At 26.0% G+C, this 20,187-nt stretch overlaps 1 protein-coding gene across 2 annotated transcripts in view; it reads right to left on the bottom strand.

Annotated features, from left to right (window-relative positions):
• Window positions 1-756: 756 nt before the first annotated feature.
• LOC122858781 (brain tumor protein-like) overlaps window positions 757-20,187 on the bottom strand; it is a 35,094-nt gene continuing 15,663 nt past the window's right edge. Inside the window, exons 2-3 of one of the 2 annotated variants that reach the window (XM_044161919.1) lie at window positions 17,192-17,217; window positions 757-8,871 (exon numbers count right to left, since the gene is read on the bottom strand). In XM_044161919.1, coding sequence (XP_044017854.1) covers window positions 6,510-8,852 — 2,343 coding nt within the window. In that variant the 5' untranslated portion in view covers window positions 8,853-8,871; window positions 17,192-17,217 and the 3' untranslated portion in view covers window positions 757-6,509. The remainder of the gene's footprint in view (window positions 8,872-17,191; window positions 17,218-20,187) is intronic. The other variant, XM_044161918.1, reaches the window with a different exon arrangement.

Raw genomic sequence — 20,187 nt, 5'->3', positions numbered from 1 at the left:
ACAAAATAAAAATTACCAAATCAATGATTATTTAGAATTTTTTTCTGGATTTCTTGTTATAATTTTTATTCAACTTTTTTCAATAATGCGGTATTATTACGTTGATAATAGTCAAAAAAAATATTTAAAAAAATGAAATAAAAAGAGTGAAATAACGTGTGATTTAGATTGAAACAGAAAGTTTTTTAAAAATTTTTTTTTCGATGTTTTAATTTGAAGCAACGCAATGGAGTTATGTCAAAGACGTAACTTCAGTCTCCTATATTTTCTGTTTTTTTTTTCTAAATGAGCACCGGTTTTCTGTTAACTTACAGAATTAACACGATTTATTATTAATTATACCTGTTAATTTATGTTTGGTATTATTCTAATAAACAATCCCTTGCACTGAAAGGGCAATAATAATAATTACTTCAATCATATAATATATATTTTAATATATAATCTTACATACTATATTTTTTTTTTTTTTTCAAATCGAGTATTTGATATCACTACACGATAACTAAGCATGCAACAATATGAATTGATATAATTAAAAAATATGAACCCAGCTATGGATTATTTTTTTTTATCAATATAATTTTTTTTTTTTGAAATTTTCTTCTTTTAAATTTTTTTTTTTCTTTCCAACTTTGATTAAATTTTACGTTTGTGTTTGTAACACTATTTTTTCATTTTTTTTTTTTCTCTTTTTGACATCATCACAATTTTAAGTAAACATTACTTGGGCCCGGGAAGATAATTATTAACGAGTCACCGTGTTCACCGCTTTAATTTCTACTCATCAACTGCCACAAGAATACACCTTAATTTGCATTTTTAAAATTTAATTTTATATTTAAAACAAAAATTTAATATTAAAAAAAATAGAATACGTATAGATATATAGGTACTTAACCTTAACATTTCACAAACACGATTATTTATTTTAATTTTTTTTTTTTTTTTCTCTTTGCGATTCATATAGTAACCTCGGTACATACACATGCGAACGTACAAAAATATATGTCATCTATTTGAACGCTAATACCTAAAAAAAAAAAAAAAAAAAGTCGTTATAACCAGTAATTTATCTGCGCCAGAATTGTTTAATCATAGCGATATTTAAAAAAAAAAAAACTACCCTTAATTGCCGCTGTTTGTTTTGATTAAATTTAGGAGTAAATTTTTTTTTTTTTTTTTTCTGTATTGATAAGCTAGAAGCCCGTTGTTTGTCTATTTTTATATGAGAAAATTTTTAATCGAAAAAAATATACAGTTGATGGAATTATATTTTGTTTTTCGTTATTTGCTCGTTTGTTCTTTTTTTATTGTTTTATTTTAAAAACAAAAAATCTTTTAATCACATTTTTTCATGTGGCGTGTGATGTTTTATCAGCACAGTGGTGTTATGAATTTTTATGCAGATATATTAATACACAGGGGTCGTTTGGTCCATTTTTTATTTCTCTGTTTGTTATGCTTTTTTATGATGATAAAATTTCAATTTTACTCGTGTTTGATTGTGGTCAGTAGACACATTTTTACCCGATTTGTTTATGATATTTAATTACGATTTTTATTTCTATGAATTTTAGTTGTTGATACCTCAAAGTTTTGACAAATAAGATGTGTAAATATTATTTTTGTTGTGTTTCTTTCAACTCGTAAAATTATATTTAATTTGAAAATGATAATTAAAAATGATAATTATAATTATTATGTAATTAAATTTTATATGACTAAAAAAATTATGATAAATATAAACATAAAATCTACTTGATCACTTACTTGTCACAGCAAATTAAAAAACTTGGAATGAAAATCAGCACACACGAAAAATGCATTCAATATACAAAAAAAAAAAATACTTGTATATTTATAATTAAATACTGATAAATATATGCAGACTAGAATAAAATAATACTACTGGTTTTCAAAAAAATATTACAAATTAATGGAATGTTAAGTAATCACTGCTCAAGTTATTTTGGTAAAAAAAATATTAAACTAATAGCTAGTTTAATATTTTTTTTAATCATTAAACTCGACTTTGGCCTCACAGCGAACAAGGAAATCAAGGATTAAGGATTGGAGATTTTTTTTTATTAAAAAAAAATGAAGGGAATTTGAAAAAATATTGAAAAAAAAAAGTGCAATCAAAGGAATAAAATAAAATCATAGAAAAAAATAAATAGATAAAGGTAAAAAAATAAAAATGCAAATGAAAAAAAAACCAATACATGTAATATGAACTGAAAAATATTATTAAAAAGCATTTTACAACAAAAAAATAACTAAAAAAAAACAAACAAAAATACGATTTACATTTAAATTAAGAACAATTCTGTTTTATCAATTAAAATAATAATAACATTAACAAACCAGTACAAAAAAAAAAAAAAAAAAAACTTTTTAAAGAAGATAATCATTGTTTATGTGTATTATTATCTAAGAAAAAATAATAATAATAATAATTGTCAAATTTTTAAACTAATTCAACTAGCGTAACTTTTTTTCCTTTTTTTTTTTCTTCAAATTTTTGGGCTTTTTTTATTTTTTTTTTTGCATTATATACTTATGTAATTAATTTTAATTATTATTTTTTTTCTTTTTTATATTTCAGACCATTTAAAATGTGTCTGATGTCGATAGCTAGCTGGTAATAAATTTTTGTTGATATAATTTTTTAATCAAAGAGATTCATGAATTTTCAAATTGACTGAATTTTTAATTTTCATAATAACAATATATATATTTTATTTTTTAAAATCTAACTTATATGACAATTAAATGATGTAAAAAAAAAAAATTAACGAAAAAATCTTACATCATGCTTGTAAATATATATAAATAACAAATTGAAAAAGTGAAAAAAAATTATTCAACTCGTGCAATTATGTAATGATTATTGTGAAATCACTGATAATTTTAATAACTATTAAATTTAATAACTAAAATGTTTGTTTATTTATCATCTGTACTTGTTTATATCACTTTTTTTATTATTTTTATTTGTGCATTGTTTATTGTTATCTATGTGTTTGAAATTTTTTTCTCACTATAATTTTTTGTGCGGTTTTGGAATTTTTTATTTCAAAGACAATGTTGAAATACATTCACTTTGAAAAAAAAATATATGTATTATGTATTTAGAAAAAAAAAAAAAAAAAACAATGCAAGAGTATTTATAGTAATACAAACGTGTCGGCGATTAATTTGTTTATGTAAAAAAAAAAAGAAGCAAAAAAAATATTGTAAATTGTTTTAGAAGTAAGTACGTGATTGGCTTGAGATTGACGGAATTTACGTGAATGCTCATGTTGCCTGCAACCTTAATATTAAGACGAAAAAAGGAAAAAAAAAATTGATAAATTTTAGAATAATAATTCATCGGTATGAAGGAATTAGTCTAGATTAATATTAATTTTTGGATGCTCTGAATCAAGGCTCCACGTCAACTCAAAACACTCAAATAAAAAACCAAAATAATAATCTTCATACCGATTGTTTTATGAATTATTCCCTCTGTAATTTTATCAATTATTATTTTTCATTTTATCGTTAACAAAATTAAAAAGTAAATAGAGATATCACTCTGTGTCTTTATTCAGTAGAATTTCAACTATTTTACGTTTATGAATTTTTTTTATTCTCACTGTGTGTCCTCTAATCAACTCGTTCGTTTTTTTTATTTTCAATTTTTTTTTTTAAATAATAAACACATAATCATACACTGAGATAAAATTGGAATTTAATTTTTACCAGCTAGCAATCGCAGTCTTATTAAACATTTTTTTTACAATTTAAAAATAAAAAAAAAAAAAAAGAAAGAAAAGAAATATAAAGAATAAAATATTTAAAAAACTCAATAAATTTGTTCTTTGACTTTTTTTTTTAAATTTATTTTTGGCTTATTAATTAGCCAATTATAAATTTGAGATAATTTTTTTTTTTTTTTTCAATTTTTAACGATTTCTTTTCTTTCTTTCTTTTTTTTTCAAAAAATAATATTGCCCTCGTCGCAACAGGCCACGGCAGTGACACACATACTTGTTGGAATAATAAAAAATTATACAATAATTAATAATAATAATAATAATACAATAATAATACATAATAATTAATAATTGTAAATAGTAAACATGCATGAAGTCGATACAAATTGTTATGGACAATTCGATAACGACCCATCCAACAAAATATATTAATACTATGTTTGAATGGTTTGAATGAAAATAAAAATTTTTATATTTATAATAATTCATATTTGTATATACTGATCATTCCTGAATTGGTGTTGAAAAAAAAAACAAGAAAATACAAAATTTATTATACACTAATAAATTGTGAAAATTACAGGCAATAGAATTTTCTTTTGTCAAATAAAATTAAAGAAAAAAAAAAAAAAAAAAACAAACAAATAATTTATATGAATAAAAAAATTTGAGAGCAAACCTTATAAAGTACTTGTTTCATTCACTACGACTACATACTACAACAACTACATATGGACTGTAAATAATAAAATTAGAAAAAAAAAAATAATAATAATAGCCGTAGTAAAAAAAAAAAAAAAAAAAAAAAAAACAAACAAACAAACCGCGTTTATTGCGGTTGATAGAAAAAAAAAAAAAAATTGAAGCAAACCCAAAAAGAATTGAGACTTGTCTATTTTTTTTTCAATTTTTTTTTCTTGTTTTTATAACTAAAATATTAGTTTTTTTTTTTTATAGTGCAAAATCTAAATTCTCTTCAAAAAATGCAACATTTATATTATAAATCTTAAAAAAGTAATAATAATTAAATCGAGAAAAAAAAAAAAAACACTAACGATTGATTAGAAATAATCTAATTCGTTATTAATATCTAAATGCAAAAAAAAAAAAAAAAAAAGAAAATACACATCTCGGATTGGTGATTGAATCACCGTATTTGTCAAGGGCTTATATCCGAGGTATAACATTTTTAACGAGTAAAAAAAAAAAAAGAAATAGAAATACAAATTGTAAATAATATTATCAATAAACAAACTGGGATTAGAAATGCATTAACGACGACTAAAAATCGATGCGTTTCTAGAGGAACTCAATAATGATGACGTAATTATTTTAATATTCATTTAAAAAAAAATTAACAATAATCGGTTCCTCAAATATTTTAAAACATATCGTAGAATTACTCTGCACAGAATTAAAAAATATAACAAGTTGTTTTTTTTTTTTTCTTTTTTCGTGGGCTATCGAAAAACACAACCATCTAATTATTTTTTTTATTTTAATTTTTTATTATTAATTAAATTAAATGCTATTTTCACCGAGTGCAGAGTTATCAAGAGGTTTTCACAACATAATTATTATTTTTTCGAAATATTAAAAATATTTAAAGAGATGATATAAAAAAAAAAAAAAACTAACGAGAATAACGAACGGGCTTGATAGCTGAATGAGGAGGACTTTTAGGGTGAAATTAGAAATAGAAAAACACGCCAAGAGAGTTTTTCCACTTGATGATTGACAACAGAAAAAAAAAAAAAATCTAATTAACAAGATTTTTTTTTTTTTTAACCAAATTTATATGATTTAATTTTATGCTTTCTTCCACTTGTGTTATTAATTTTTTTTCGAATGAAAAATTAATTAAAGTTTCGTTATAATGGATTGATGAAATGAAAAATCAAATTTGATTTTTGGTAAATTTAACTTTGTGATAAAGAAAATTTGGAAAATGTTTGTCGATTTTTAAGTGGAGAATTGTAAAAGTCAGGTTGATGATAAAACACGGTGAATCATAAAAAAAGGGGCAGGGAAAAAAGTGACTAGCGGCGGCGAGCTCTACAACTAAACAACAACAACAGTATTTTCAGTTATAACAACATTAACAAGTAAGTTTCGCGCAAATGTGTACGTGATTTTTTTTTTTTTATTTTTTTGTTTTTTTTTTTTTTTTTTGTTTTTTAATCTCGGTTAAAGTATTTTCCTTTTTTTTTCCCGAGTCCGCCTCAAGTTTAATCTTTCTTCAACATATTTTTTCATATTATCTTATTCTTCAAATTAAAAAAATAATAATATTAATATATATATATAAGGAAAAAATAGAAAAAAAAAAAAAAACTAAATGAAAAAAAAAAGTATTCTCTTGTGCGTGTGTCAGGGAGAATAACGACCAATCTCTCAAGACTATAAAACCCTAATATCACTCGCTTCATTCACTTGGTAATTAGTTTTTTCATTTTTTTTTCTTTTAAAATTTTTTCTTGTTTTAGTTAATAGTTATTGTGTGTATCTAATAATTGAAGAAGTTGTTCATCTTGGAGGCGATTTGATGAGTAACTTTAATGGCGATGTTTCTCGTTGATAATAATTTGCTGATGATGAACGAAATCATCATGAATTTGTAGTTGATGTATTTGAGATTGTTTCTTCAATATTGTGACTTGATAATGATTTTTTATAATGACATTTTGTTGTATTGCACCATCGTGTATTATTTGTTTTTAAATAAACACAATGATTGCGGTCAAGTCTCTACATGCCAATTGGTGCAACTTGTAGATAACGATAAATATAAAGACGATAATCTTTACTTGCAAGAACAACTGATCCATCATCCATAAGTGCAACATCAAAACATTGTGCATGTTTAACTTTACTTTCAAGTGCTGATACAAGTGCTCCATCTTGTGTAAATATTGTTAAATTAAAATTATTATGATTATCAGCAATTAATATTTCACCAGCTGAATTAATACCAACACCAATTGGATAATTTGTAACACCCTCACCACCAATTTGTCTTAAATAAGTACCTTCATAATTAAATACTTTAACACAATGTGCACGATTATCACTGATAAATATTTCTTGTTTATCATTAACAACAACACCATTTGGAAATTCAAGATGTTTTGAACAGCCAAATTTTTGTAAAACATTACCAGTTTGATCAAATATTATAACTCTCATAACTTTACATTCAACAACGACAATTCTACCTTTTGAATCAACAGTAACACCTCTTGGATGTTGTAATATATTTGCACCAAATTTACGTACAAATTGTCCATATTGATTGTATATTTGTATTTGATGAGTTGGTGAACGTTCAGTAACAATAATATCACCAGATGGACGTACAGCAGCAACACGATTTGGATAAAGTAGCTGACCATCTCTTTTACCACATTCACCAAATTGAAATTTAAAACGTCCTTCCTTATCGAATATTTGAATTCTATGATTATTTGTATCAGCAACAATAATATTTTGTGCATTAACAGCAACACCAGATGGTTCAGTAAATTGTCCTTCCATAACACCAAATTCACCAAATTTACAATGATATATCATTTTTTGTCTTTTAATTTGTGATTTTGGTGGAAATATTGATGCAGCTGACATGAGTTTTGATGTTAAATCAAGTACAGAATCAGAAGCTTGTACATTATTATTTGGCATTGAAAAATGATCATTTGATGTTACATTGTAATTATCACTTCCACCATTGCTCCATTTTTCATATGGATTATTCATGCCATTTAAATTAATATCAGTCATTGTTGTTGAAAATGGACCAAGACTATTTGCTGAACTAAATCTTTTTGATATTAAATTACTTTCATATGATGGTGGTGATGTTGATGAATTACAATTTGAATTTGAATTTGTTGATACAAGTCCATTACTGTATGGTCTGTCTAATAATAAACCACCCAATGAACCAGCTGAACCTGGACCACTACTTGCATTACTACTACTTCCATTACTTGATAATGCTGTTGGTCTTGCAATTGGTGGTTGTTTACTTGGACCAACATTATTATTATCAGAACTACTTCTTACATAACCAAATGTATTTCTAACACCAACTTGTATTGCTTGATAATTACTAACAAATTCTAAATCAGCAGATTGTGTTGGAATTTCAGGTGTATAATTCATTAATGCTTGTAATTTAGCATCTAATAATTTTTTAACCATTAGCACTTCAGTAACAGTTGTATATTTTGTTAGCTTATCAACAAAATCACATGTTTGTTGAATTTTATCAGCTGTTTCATTGGCTTTTTGTGTACCAACACCAAGTGATATTTGTTTTGCTGAAAATACTGATTCAAGTTCTTTTAATAATTCTTGTTTTCTTTCATCTAACATTGAACGATAAAATTGAAATGTATCATTTATTTCATTTTGTGCTTTATGATATTGTACTTGTAATCTTGCAGCACTATGATCAGCAGCTTTAACAGCTGTTCTTATTTCAGTTGATTTAATTCTACAATCACCAACAACACGACTAATTGCTTCAAGTTGTTGTGGTCCAGCTTCAGCTATATGTGCACAATCATGTACTGAATTTGGATGATCAGTTAATGTACATTCTTTACATACTGGTACAGAACATGTACGACAAAAAAATTTAAGTAATTCAGTTTTATGACGTGGACAATATAATGCTTTTTCACCATTTGTTCCATTTGTACCACTAATAACTAAATTTGTTCTTGATTCATTATTTGAATCCATTTTAGATTCACCAAGATTTAATACTCTGTGTCCCTCAAAACAATGCATAAATTGATGTGCCATAACACAATTTGGACAAAGAAAATTTGCACAATCAAAACAACGTGCAACAGCGTCTGATTCAGTTGATTTACAACCAGTACACCTTACACCACGTCCAGTACGACAAAGACAAGATCCGTCACTTGATTTGCCTGAATCCAGGCAGATATCACAACTGTCAACGTCACAGATTGCAGAGTCACTTGCTGGTGGTGAGCTCCCACTCACGGTCACCGGAGATAGTGATACCAGGGAGCCAAGGGAATTTGCACGTGATTCCAACGAGGGTGTCGGGGAGGCCATCTTCAGTCAACAGGCATCCCTAGAAAACCAAAAATAATAATACATTATTAATTATATTACATGACATCTTTATATATTTTTTTAATTTATTAAAAACAAAAATTAAAATTATCAAGTCTAGCTAGGTATATACATATACACAAATGGATAAATGCAATTTTGACATTCAAGGACAATTCTTCACGTGAGGGCTAACAACGTGTTGTATTTTCTCAGTCACTGTCTTGTCTTTATAACTATATGTACTATTATTCTCTCGTATCTTCGGAACCCTCTAATTAAATCGCTCTTGGTAGCGTGGTCATGTTTCACCCGAGTGCACCAACAACAACGACGACAACGTATCCTGCTTCGAGGGACAAGCAAAGAATAAATGCATGCGGCCAAAGACCAAGGTCATGTCTGCGCATTACCAAGGTTATCGTTCTCTTTACTTTTTTTTTAAACTCTCTTATTGTTACTTGGATATATATAACCATTATATTTTTTTATTTTTTTTTACCATCAACATGAATTCTTGTGTGGCATGTTAAAATAATTTGTGATGCAATTTCAGCATGAGATTGAAAAATAGAAAATTTACAGTGACAATGAGATGAAAAAATAATAAATATATATTTCAATGGTTTTTGTTAACACAATGGATTTATCGATGGGACCTTGATCTTCATGAAGAAACACAGATGAACTCTGTACAACTGCGGTGGTACTTATATACTACAGTGTTGGTTGTTATACTGAGAATTGAATATCTGTTTGTGCGAATGTTCGGAAGACTTTTAGCCTTCGTGAGGGAATTTTGATGCAACAAGCTGATATGAAGTCAACGCGTTTCGTGCTTCGTCGAGCATCGTAGTTCTTGAAAAATACTTTTATTTTTAGTTGCATACATAGCATTGATTGCAAAGAGCACTTTTGCAAGTGAAATCTTTTAGTGTTGTAATTTTCTTTCTTCTTTCCAACGTGTTAGTGAGAATGGTGCAGACTCCACTAATTTAAATTCTGTTGAAATTTGACATTTTTTTAATGCTACAGTACTACTATCTCCTATGTGAGAATGTATTCCACCCCAGTTACGAAATACTAAAAAATAAAAATTTAAAAAACATCACTACTTTTTTTTTTTCCAGTGATATCTGCAATATTAAATTGAAAAAAAAGAAAACAAACGAGGTACTTTATTTCCACTGAAAAGTAGTACAAGTTTAACCTCTCGTATAGCCCCAGAGACCGTGTAGGGAAATTGAAATTTAATATTTTACAATTGTATTAGTCTTGAAAAAAAAAATTTGAACAAAAAAATTACGAGTTTTTTCAAATCACGTTTCTATAATACTTGAAAATCTTAATATTATCCCACAGTATATTCAAAAAAAAAAAAATATGAAAAAAAAAAACTGCAAATTAACCCTAATTCTATTCAGAGTCATTCACAAAGTTAAACGCAGATGTGAAGTGCATTAAATGTCACAATCTTTGCATAAATTATAGTGTGCTTTGTCACTTTTTTTTTTACTCTGTCACGACAGGGGGGTAGTGTACTCGTTTAACTGCCTGACCAAGGTAAATATATATAACTGACTCGTCCCTATATAACTGACTCGTTGTGACTCTCAGAAATTCTTGAATCCGACAACCTGAAACTGGATTATGTGTGAGGACAGTTACTAAATTACGTGTTTTTTAAAACATAAAAATTCAAAATTTTAACCAGAAAAAGTTGTCCTATTTCAACTTGAGTGATATTATAATTTACAAGTACATAAAGCTGTGCTTGAAGCTTTGAAGATTAGTTTTTTTAAAAAAGAATAAAATTACATAACAACGTAAATGGACTACCTCACCCTAATGACGCAATTGTGGTATTTTATATTGTTTTTATTTTTATTTCAAATATCTTTAACCGACAGTTTTATTTTTGAATTACAAACATTTCCACTAATCAATCAAGCATTTTCTTTACAAATTGAAATTATTATTATATTTATTTTTGCTAAAAAAAAAATTGATAATATGATTGTTAAAAAATTATTACGAAATATTATTAATGGATCGATGAAATATATTTAAAAAATTGTTTAATAACTTTTATGACAGTGGAGAAAAAAGTGCGTGACGTCGGCACTGGCAGTTATATCGATTGATTTTTCCTGTATGAAAGTGAGATATATAGCTTTAAAATTTATGTACAGATTTAACATGTCGCATTTCCTTCTCTCTCTCTGACGTTTTCAATTTCTAGATTTTTTTTTTTGTGCTTGTTAACTTGTGGCAGTTGGCAACATTAGAGCTATCACAATTTAACGATATTTTTTTAACGTCAATGTATCTATTTAATATATCAACGGCCATATGGCACCTACCCGGGCCAATTTTGTAGTTGTTTATTGTGACCTTGACAAGGGCACTCATACACTATTATTTATATTTACTCATACATCAAAAAAAAAAAAAAGTACAAGAGTCATTTTGAGAGCAAAAAATACTGCAGTGTCATATAATGCTTTATTCATTTTTATATAGGGATTTTATGAATTATATTTAGCTTAAATTTACGTTGCATGATCTGAGTATCGTCATGGAAATTTACCTCAGTATTATATTGTCTCTGTATGGATTTGTGTGCGTATAAATGTGAGCCTAATATATGCGGGTATCGATTCGAGTCAAGTCTAAATAAGTATGTAAAAAATATAGACATACATATATTTTTTTCTTTTGAAAATAAATGTTAAATAAATTTATCGAATCGATAAAAACATAAGTGTTGTTGACTTTATTTATTTAATTTCCTTTTTTTTTTTTTTTTTCAAGAATTTTTAATCAAATTCGTGACAAGTTTTTTTAATGGAATCAATTTCACGTACGACGCACTATATTAATCGATCGTCTTTGTTCTGTTTGAAAGTTTTTTTTTTTTAGTTATAAAATTTATAATTTAATTTTATTTTTGTGTATTAAAAAGTTGGACGTTTAGTCAGGGTAGTTTTGTCAATGCAAGGTTGATTAATCAATAGAAATTTGATAAAAAAAAAATTGTATTTAGTTGAACTGTCTATTCATTTGAGTGTTCATAAATTACTGCAGTTTGTATATATTGATTTTAACTGACATGTCAACAGCTGTACGTTGACATAGTGTTGATAATATGTATATTAATTTTTTTTTACCTCAACAATTTACTCGTTCACCAAAAATTCAAACTCCATACATAATAAAAAATATTTAAATAAATTTTGAGTATTAATCAAAAAGCAAATAAATACGACATGTAAATTTATATATATCATTTCACCTCGACCTTGAATATTCAGAAAGAACCTTGATAGCATGGACCATAACCTCGACGCGTTAGAGCATTATTTTTTTCCGACGAATCGATTTAGTTTTCGTGCAAGCTTTGACTGTTGCCCGGACAAAGTAATTTCAACCCTCAACTTTTGTACATTTGAAAGAGATGAGTCAAGTTAAAAAAAAAAAAAAGGATAGAATGATAAAAAAAAAAAATGAAACAAACAAAGCAACATGTCCAAGTCAACGTTGGATAAAATGAGACAAACGTGAGAGAAAAGTATTGGTCTTGCATTTATTCCTATGGTTCCCTTTCATTTTTGAATATTGTTATCTCTTTTTCCCTTATATATTAAAACCCCTAGATTCAACCCCCTATATTCGTTGTCGTTTGAAATGCAGCCCTGTGAACAACGCGTCTGGTTGTCATGGTAACGCCGCATCGACCGTCACCAGCCCCCTTTTTGGCCGGTCTGTACACGAGCATAACGGTGCGGTAAGAGCGGTAAAGGGAAACCAGGGCTGAGTCTGCAAAATTGGAATCGGTGGGAAACCGGTGGCGACACACTCTCAATAGCAACAGGGAATCGTTCAACAAACCCAACACACATACACACAGTTTTCAAAATTATATATACAAGTGTGACTGAGATAAAATAATTAAAGCGTCGTCACAAAGGAAGGGTGGTTGTCAACCATATCAACCCTTTGATGCATCATCCCCTTTTTTGTACTACCACATGATTATATTTTATATATTTTATAATAGTCCTGTATAGCCAGCTACACATATAATTAGCTTATTTTAAATACAAAAACAAACAATAGCTTTTTTTTTCTTTTTTTTTTTAATTTTACATAATGGAAAGTGAAAGGTTTTTAGACTCATGAATTGTTATATAATTAAATAGACATTATGTTAATTAAATATTTTTCATGTAAATAATTGTTTTGAATTTTTAAAATTTATGTTTTTCTCTGCATGAAAGCTGTTGTCATTTATTTACTATTGAAAGTCTACATTGTATGCTATTTTTTTATCTGATATATATGCAGAATGCAAATACAGACACATTTCCAATGACAAGCCAGAAAATCAATTGTACATGACATCTAATTATCATCAAAGTCATTAGCAGACTGACGAACCATGATTAGAGACTCAAGTTGAATATAACTTATTGACCATACAATTCAACAAACTAGAACCTATTCAATCTATATCTCTAGGGCTGCTGTTTGATAATTATATTTTTTATAATTTTATAATATGAATTTTCATAATCAATAGAATAAATATTAAACAAGTAATTGAGATTTGAAAAATAATCAAATTTAAATTAATGAGTGAGTTTAGAATTTGTTGATAAAAGTTAGTAAAAAATATCATTGCGACTTGCAAGTTAATGTAAATGGTGGGAAAAATATAAAATAATAAAAAATGAAAAAAAAAAATAATAATAGATAATAATAAAATAGTGGGGGATTGAGTGGAAAGCGAAAGGGTAGCAGCAGGAATAACGAGACACAACCAGCTGCCAGTGGATCGATATTGTACCCTCACTTTAATACATACAGACAAAAAAAAAAAAAATATTATGCTGTATATGTTCTCGAAAAATCCTGATATTTCCATTTAACTCAAGTTTCATCATAGAATGTAATTTAAAGACTTTTAAATTTTAAAAAATTCATAATGAAAAAAGTTAAATTTAAAAATGAAAATTTAGGTAAAATTTGAATTTAACATAAAAAATAAAGCAATATTTTTTTTATATAATAAATTAAACAAATAAAATTATCTTTGAAATTTATTTTAGAAAAAAAAACAAACGTAGGAAATTTAATTTAAATAATAATAAATATTTACAAAAATTTCAACAGAAAAGTAAATAATTTATTGATTTTCTTTTAAATATTTATTAGGGTATATTAATCGTAATTTAGGGATCAATTTTCGCTTTTTAAATTTGATAAATTTAAAGTGAGAACCACTGATCAGCCCTGAATTTTCCAGCGTTATGAAACCGTGACATCCCGAGCGAATAATATTCCGACAAAGCCGAGCAAAGTGTAGAGACAATACTGCGAATATCGAAGTGTTTCCGGATACTGAATGATTATTCTACCGCAAAAAAATAAAATATAAAAATTTTACGAGTTATGAGGAAGTTGATTTGCTTGAATTTCTTTTTTGTTAATTTATTTTTGGGTGTGCCATTGATAGCGTGAATGAGGCATGAGACAATAAAAAAAAAAAAATATACTAACAATACAAATAACGAAGAGAAAAAAAAAAGTGATTCAAACGATGTTTATGATGAAAAGAGAAGAAAAAAAAAAAGTTTATGAGTACTCGTGTTAGTCATGTTGAGGTCACTGTACTCATCAAGCTATACATCAACAGAAGGTCACCACGCGGACATCGAGCACTCCTAATCGAAATAAAGCTCTATTGATTTGTCAATAAAAAATATGAATACTATTTATTATTTAAAAAAAAAAAATTTCATAATTATATTGTTAGTATTCATATCTAAAAAAATGATAATCATCTGTTATTTTTTTTTATTTCTTCAAAGACTTGAGAAAATAAAATAAAAAATTAGTTTTACGATAATATACAGATATTTGCGTTATGTGTCATTGACAGCAGCAAATAGTACTTCCGGAAAAAAATTGTGTCATCAACCAAGTGAGTCACTCGAACGAGAGGTCGTCACATATATAACCAGTTGAACCATTTGACTTTTATTTTATCATATCAACAGACACAAGCAGACTTAATAATATAAAAAATAAAAAAAAATATAACCAACTAAATAACAGCTAAATTTTTCTTTTTTATTTTAATCCATTAATATATAAAAAATAAAATTGTGTAATGATGTTGAAAATAATAATAGATACATAAATGAAATATTGAAAAAAAAAAAAAAATTTCATCATTTGATGATTTATTATTATTTCGTGTTCATAGAAAGTATAGGATAAGTATAAGCGTGAATAAAATAGCTAGATTTGTGAAATATAGTTTATCGTTTGTCGGTTGGCACACCTGTAGCATTAACGATTAATTCGCGCCACGAAGAGAGACCTCAGTGAGGTCAATGAACAAGACCAAATGTATGTATATAAATGCCCCTGAAAATATATATTAAAAATTATAATATACTTTCAATTTTATTTAATAATTTTAACAGTTTAATTAGCTAATATTTTCGGCAATTATTTTTTACATTATTTATGACGAATTAATTTGGGTAGCTAATAATATTTTTCGATTATTATTAATAGAAAATAAATAGAAAATAAATAATGAAATTGAAATAATTTGCGTTTAATGAATTGTACACCCGGTCGATTTGACAAACGTGCAACCCCTCATAATGACTAAGTATTTTTCTGTGTAATACGATGTAATGCAATAGGGGAAAGACCATCATTGTCACTTACTAAACTTCGTATCAATTTGGGTGTCGTATGCTCCAAGATTCTCCGGATATATTTTGACAATATTTTTCCTTTTCTTTTCTTTGATGGCCTTTGTGTATTTTATATAGATATTATTTTTTTTTTCTTTTACTTGGAGCATCATTAAATGTAATGAACAATATGCCTGCTTGTAAGGAAATCGCTATCAACTTCAGACGCATCTCTTGAGATGCTGAATAAAAACATGAGGGTTCTTTATTGTCTTAAAAGATTTTTGATATCATTTATCATTATGAAATTACATACATCCGTTTGTGTATATATATTAAATTTATTTTTGTAAAAATAATATGGCATTGAAAATATTTAAATCTACGAAATATAATTGATGGTTTTTTTGTTTTTTTTTTTTCTTTTCGTTAGGCCTAGCCTCAAAATTGTCAAATAAACAATAATGATAACCGTCATTTTGTAATCAAGAACAGATTACGACACAACTTATAGGGTACTTAGATGAATTGGATCTAGGAATTTATAGTAGGGAAAAAGTTAAGACACAACAGGGAATTGTAATTCAAAAAAATACGGAAAAAAAAATAAAACTAACTGCGAGGGTGCGGTCCCGGAAGTAAGAGGGAAAAAAAAAAAAACTCGAATTAGACCCTCCGTACCGACAAATCAATAAAAACCAGCGTCACATATAAAATTCTTTCCTAACAAAAATAAAAAGAAGAAAAAAAGTTCATCTCATTCATTGAAATATTTGTGGTGAAATAAAAAAAAATATATAAATTCGATATATTTTCGAGGGAATAAATGATTCGTGTTGGTCAGTGTTAACGATAAATTTCATCCCTTCAAAGCCGTCATTCGTGGTGATAGTAGCATAACAATTTCAATCCAAGAAAATAAAAATATAATTTATTTCGATTTTTATCCCTGAGGAATGCTATAAAATTTAGGGTTACTTTGTTTGAAGTTTTGACGAAATATTTTTTTTATATAAAAGTATATCCGAATAAAAAAAAAAATAATAATTCAAAGAGGGAAATTGTATATACCACGAGCAATATAGAGCTTTATTTTTTTTTTTATATTATATTTTTTGCGTGATATGTAGTCATAAAGAAAATAAAAAATTCCAAGATATTTATGTCAAATATAAGCAGCAATACTATTGCTTATTCAACGAATAAAAATAATTAAAAAAAAAAAAACTATTAAATGTTATTTATTATAATCTTAAATTATCACATTTGTTTTATAATTTTTTTTAAATTATAAAATGAGATAAAAAAAATATATTAAAGTATGACAACTTGAGCTTTTTTTTTCTATTTATTCTTGAGATTTTTTTGTTTTTTTTTTTTTAATTTTCTAGATGTTGATTTTATTTTTTTATTTTGTTAAATTATTGAGTAGATGAAAGACTAATAATTTACTAATTTATATGCCATTCAGGTCGTGCTGTCAAGTGAGGATCGTAAAGTATGATATAAGGGTAAAAGCTTATGCTCAATGAAACATCTGTGTGCTGATGTCTTGGTCGTTTCTAACCTGATCTCATCAACTAGTTAATATTGTTGAGAATTTAATTAAAACAAATTGCTTACGTCAGTGGAGTCTCTAACACAAAAAACTGTAAAAAAAAGAAAAAAATATATAAATTAATAAAAATAACAAATAAAAATTAAAAATTAAATTATTATTAAAAATTAAATAAATATAAAAAATTAAATATACATTATTATAATATATTTATAAATAACCTTTTTATGTTTTTCAATTTGTATTTTTATATATCTAAAATGACGCAAGTGTATTTTTAGTTTTTGATGTAATAAGGTGAATAAATTTGACTTTTACTTTGTCGTTTTAATATTCAAAAAATAATAGTGATAACCTTGACGCGTGCCAACAATCTTGGATAACAATTAAGCTAACCCCAGTGATATTGATCCACGTATAAATATATTTGTCGTTATTTTCTATTTGATAGGTTGAAGGTGAACTTGAGACTTGAGATTGACTTGAAAACAATAGTCTCTGTTATAATTTTTCATATAAAACACAAATTACAATGTTAACCAGATAAAATTATATTGTGTTCAATGAATAATAAATAGATTAAATTTATCTTTTATATTTCAACAATATTGTCAATACCACATTCAAGTTGATAAATAATTTTGTTATTCATTTTTTTTTTTGCTTCAACTATTATGATGAAAGTTATTTATCGTTGTGAAATAATTGGAAAAGAAATAAAAAATTATACTGATCACAAATTTGACATGTAATTTCAGTGTTTTCTGGGTCAATCAAATTAGAGATATGATGCAAATGGAAATTGATCAAAGGCTTTACTTTACGCAGGTTTCAAAAAGAATAAAAAAAAAAATAATAATAGGCGTGGTTTTATTATATCGAGTGACAATATTGGAAATCAAGGTTTGAAAATCATCGATGTTGTATTCGCGCTGATTGTTAATAATTGGAATTGAATTTCCCGAGAGAATTTTTGTTCCTAATTTACTCTCTCTCTCTCTCTCCTCTCTTTCTGTTTGTTCTTTTTTTTTTTTTATCATTTTATTGACAATGTTTTTCATTGGAAAATAATTATTTGACATAGCAAAGCTAAAATTCTTGTCGATTTTATAAAAATCAATATTTCGTTTGTGTTAACCAACATGAACACACATATTCAAACATTTAAATGTAATTTTAGTGTGCAATATATAACAATGAAAATAAATTTATTCAAGCATGAATAATTTACATTGCTTTAGCAAAATAACAATATTGGAAAAATAAAAAATATTATCATCTAAATTTAGTAAAATTGTAATGTTTATTATAATTGTATTTAAAATTGAGTTTAGATATAAATTTGTTGATTTAACATTTAACAATATAATTACTAAATATATTATTGTGGGTCATTGATTTAATCTTTCATTAGATTTAAATATTTTAATTGCAAATTCCAATTGATTATCTTTATCGTATGAATTTTCATACTAAAACCATTTTAAAAGTCATTATTAGATAATACTATTTATTAGCAATAATCTATTAATTTACAACCAATATTCAAGTTGAAAATAATTATCTAAATTTTGAAAAATTAACAGTAAAATTTAATTTTTAAATCAAATTTTTGTTTATAATTTAACTGTTGGTAAATAAATGCAATTAATACATAAAAAATTGATAAAATCTTTTTAAAAATTTCTTTATACTATGGACTTTCATGACTCAACTATTTAAATAGCCACCCTTTTTAAAATTATCTTGCATTTACCGCAGTCATCACGATATAATAAAAAGAAACAAAACTATATTTAAAAAATACTAAAAAATCAATCACAAATATACTAAATATATTCATCAATTTATTAACTAAATCACAGTGAATTAAAAAATAAAAAAAATATAACCTGCAATCAATAAATTGAACGTAAAATATTCAAAAGAAAAAAAAAATGAATACTAAATTATTCAGCTGAAACTGAATATATATTTTTTTCCTGTATGTTAAATTTAAAATGTTGAAATGTAATTTTAAAATAGTCTTCAAGATATTGACCTCCAAGTGTATCAACAAAAAATTCATGAGTTTTCAGAAAACTCGATGTGAAATGCATAGACAAATTATGGATGAGAAGCATAAAGTTAGCAGTTTGAGAATATAAATTGACACGATATATTCAATATATTACAAGAGCTTGAAAAATAAATACTATGTTGATTACATGTCTGTGTGTTTAACAACAAATTGCTTGTCTAGTGGGCATATTTGTCCCTTTATAAAGAGAAAAAATAAAACAGCAGTATGCTAAAAAAGGTAAAAAAAATTACTAAATAAAAAAGTAAAAATTTATAAGCAATGTGATTATGTGAGTAATGTTGTGTCTCGTGTAAACGATATACATACATCTAGATGAATATACTGCACGCGATCTTATCAAGGATAATCCCCCATATGCATTTTCTATCTTACTCATATTTTTACACAATAACACCTTTTTCCCTTTACACACGCAATGAATTCTTCACATATATATATGCATAATACATAAAATAAAAAAATATATGATATATACAATTTCATGCCACTGCAATCAAGCGTGTCTACCAAGTAGAAACCCTGGAGACTCACTGACGCCTCACGCGCGCGTTTCCGCATTTTTAAAATAATAAAAATAATCATAAAAATAGAACAAATAATACAAAATAAAAAATCATCATAGCCAGAATGATGATGATAATAATATCATGCCTAGGGAGGATTCACTTTGGTTCACGAGTAAAAGAAGAAGAGGTGAAATGCGTGGGAATTTTCCTCAGTCTTGCTGCAAAAAAATAGAAAAAAAAATATTGACCTGTGGGAATTTCTTTGGATAGTTATCTTTATCTTTATTATTTTTTTTTTCCTTCATCTTTTTCAATTACAGGCGATCAACTGGAAAATTATCGCAATTTTTTTTCATAGCTCAATTATGTAGTTTTTTTTTTATTTTAAAATATTGTCAAGTTGAAAATTTATTTGAACAATTTTTCATTTTGTTTGTATTTTTTTTTGTAACTTAAAATGTATAGTTACAAA

The sequence above is a fragment of the Aphidius gifuensis genome, linkage group LG6, assembly GCF_014905175.1.
Source record: "Aphidius gifuensis isolate YNYX2018 linkage group LG6, ASM1490517v1, whole genome shotgun sequence".
In the NCBI taxonomy this organism is placed as follows: domain Eukaryota; kingdom Metazoa; phylum Arthropoda; class Insecta; order Hymenoptera; family Braconidae; genus Aphidius; species Aphidius gifuensis.
This window is presented reverse-complemented; position numbering and strand designations above follow the sequence as displayed.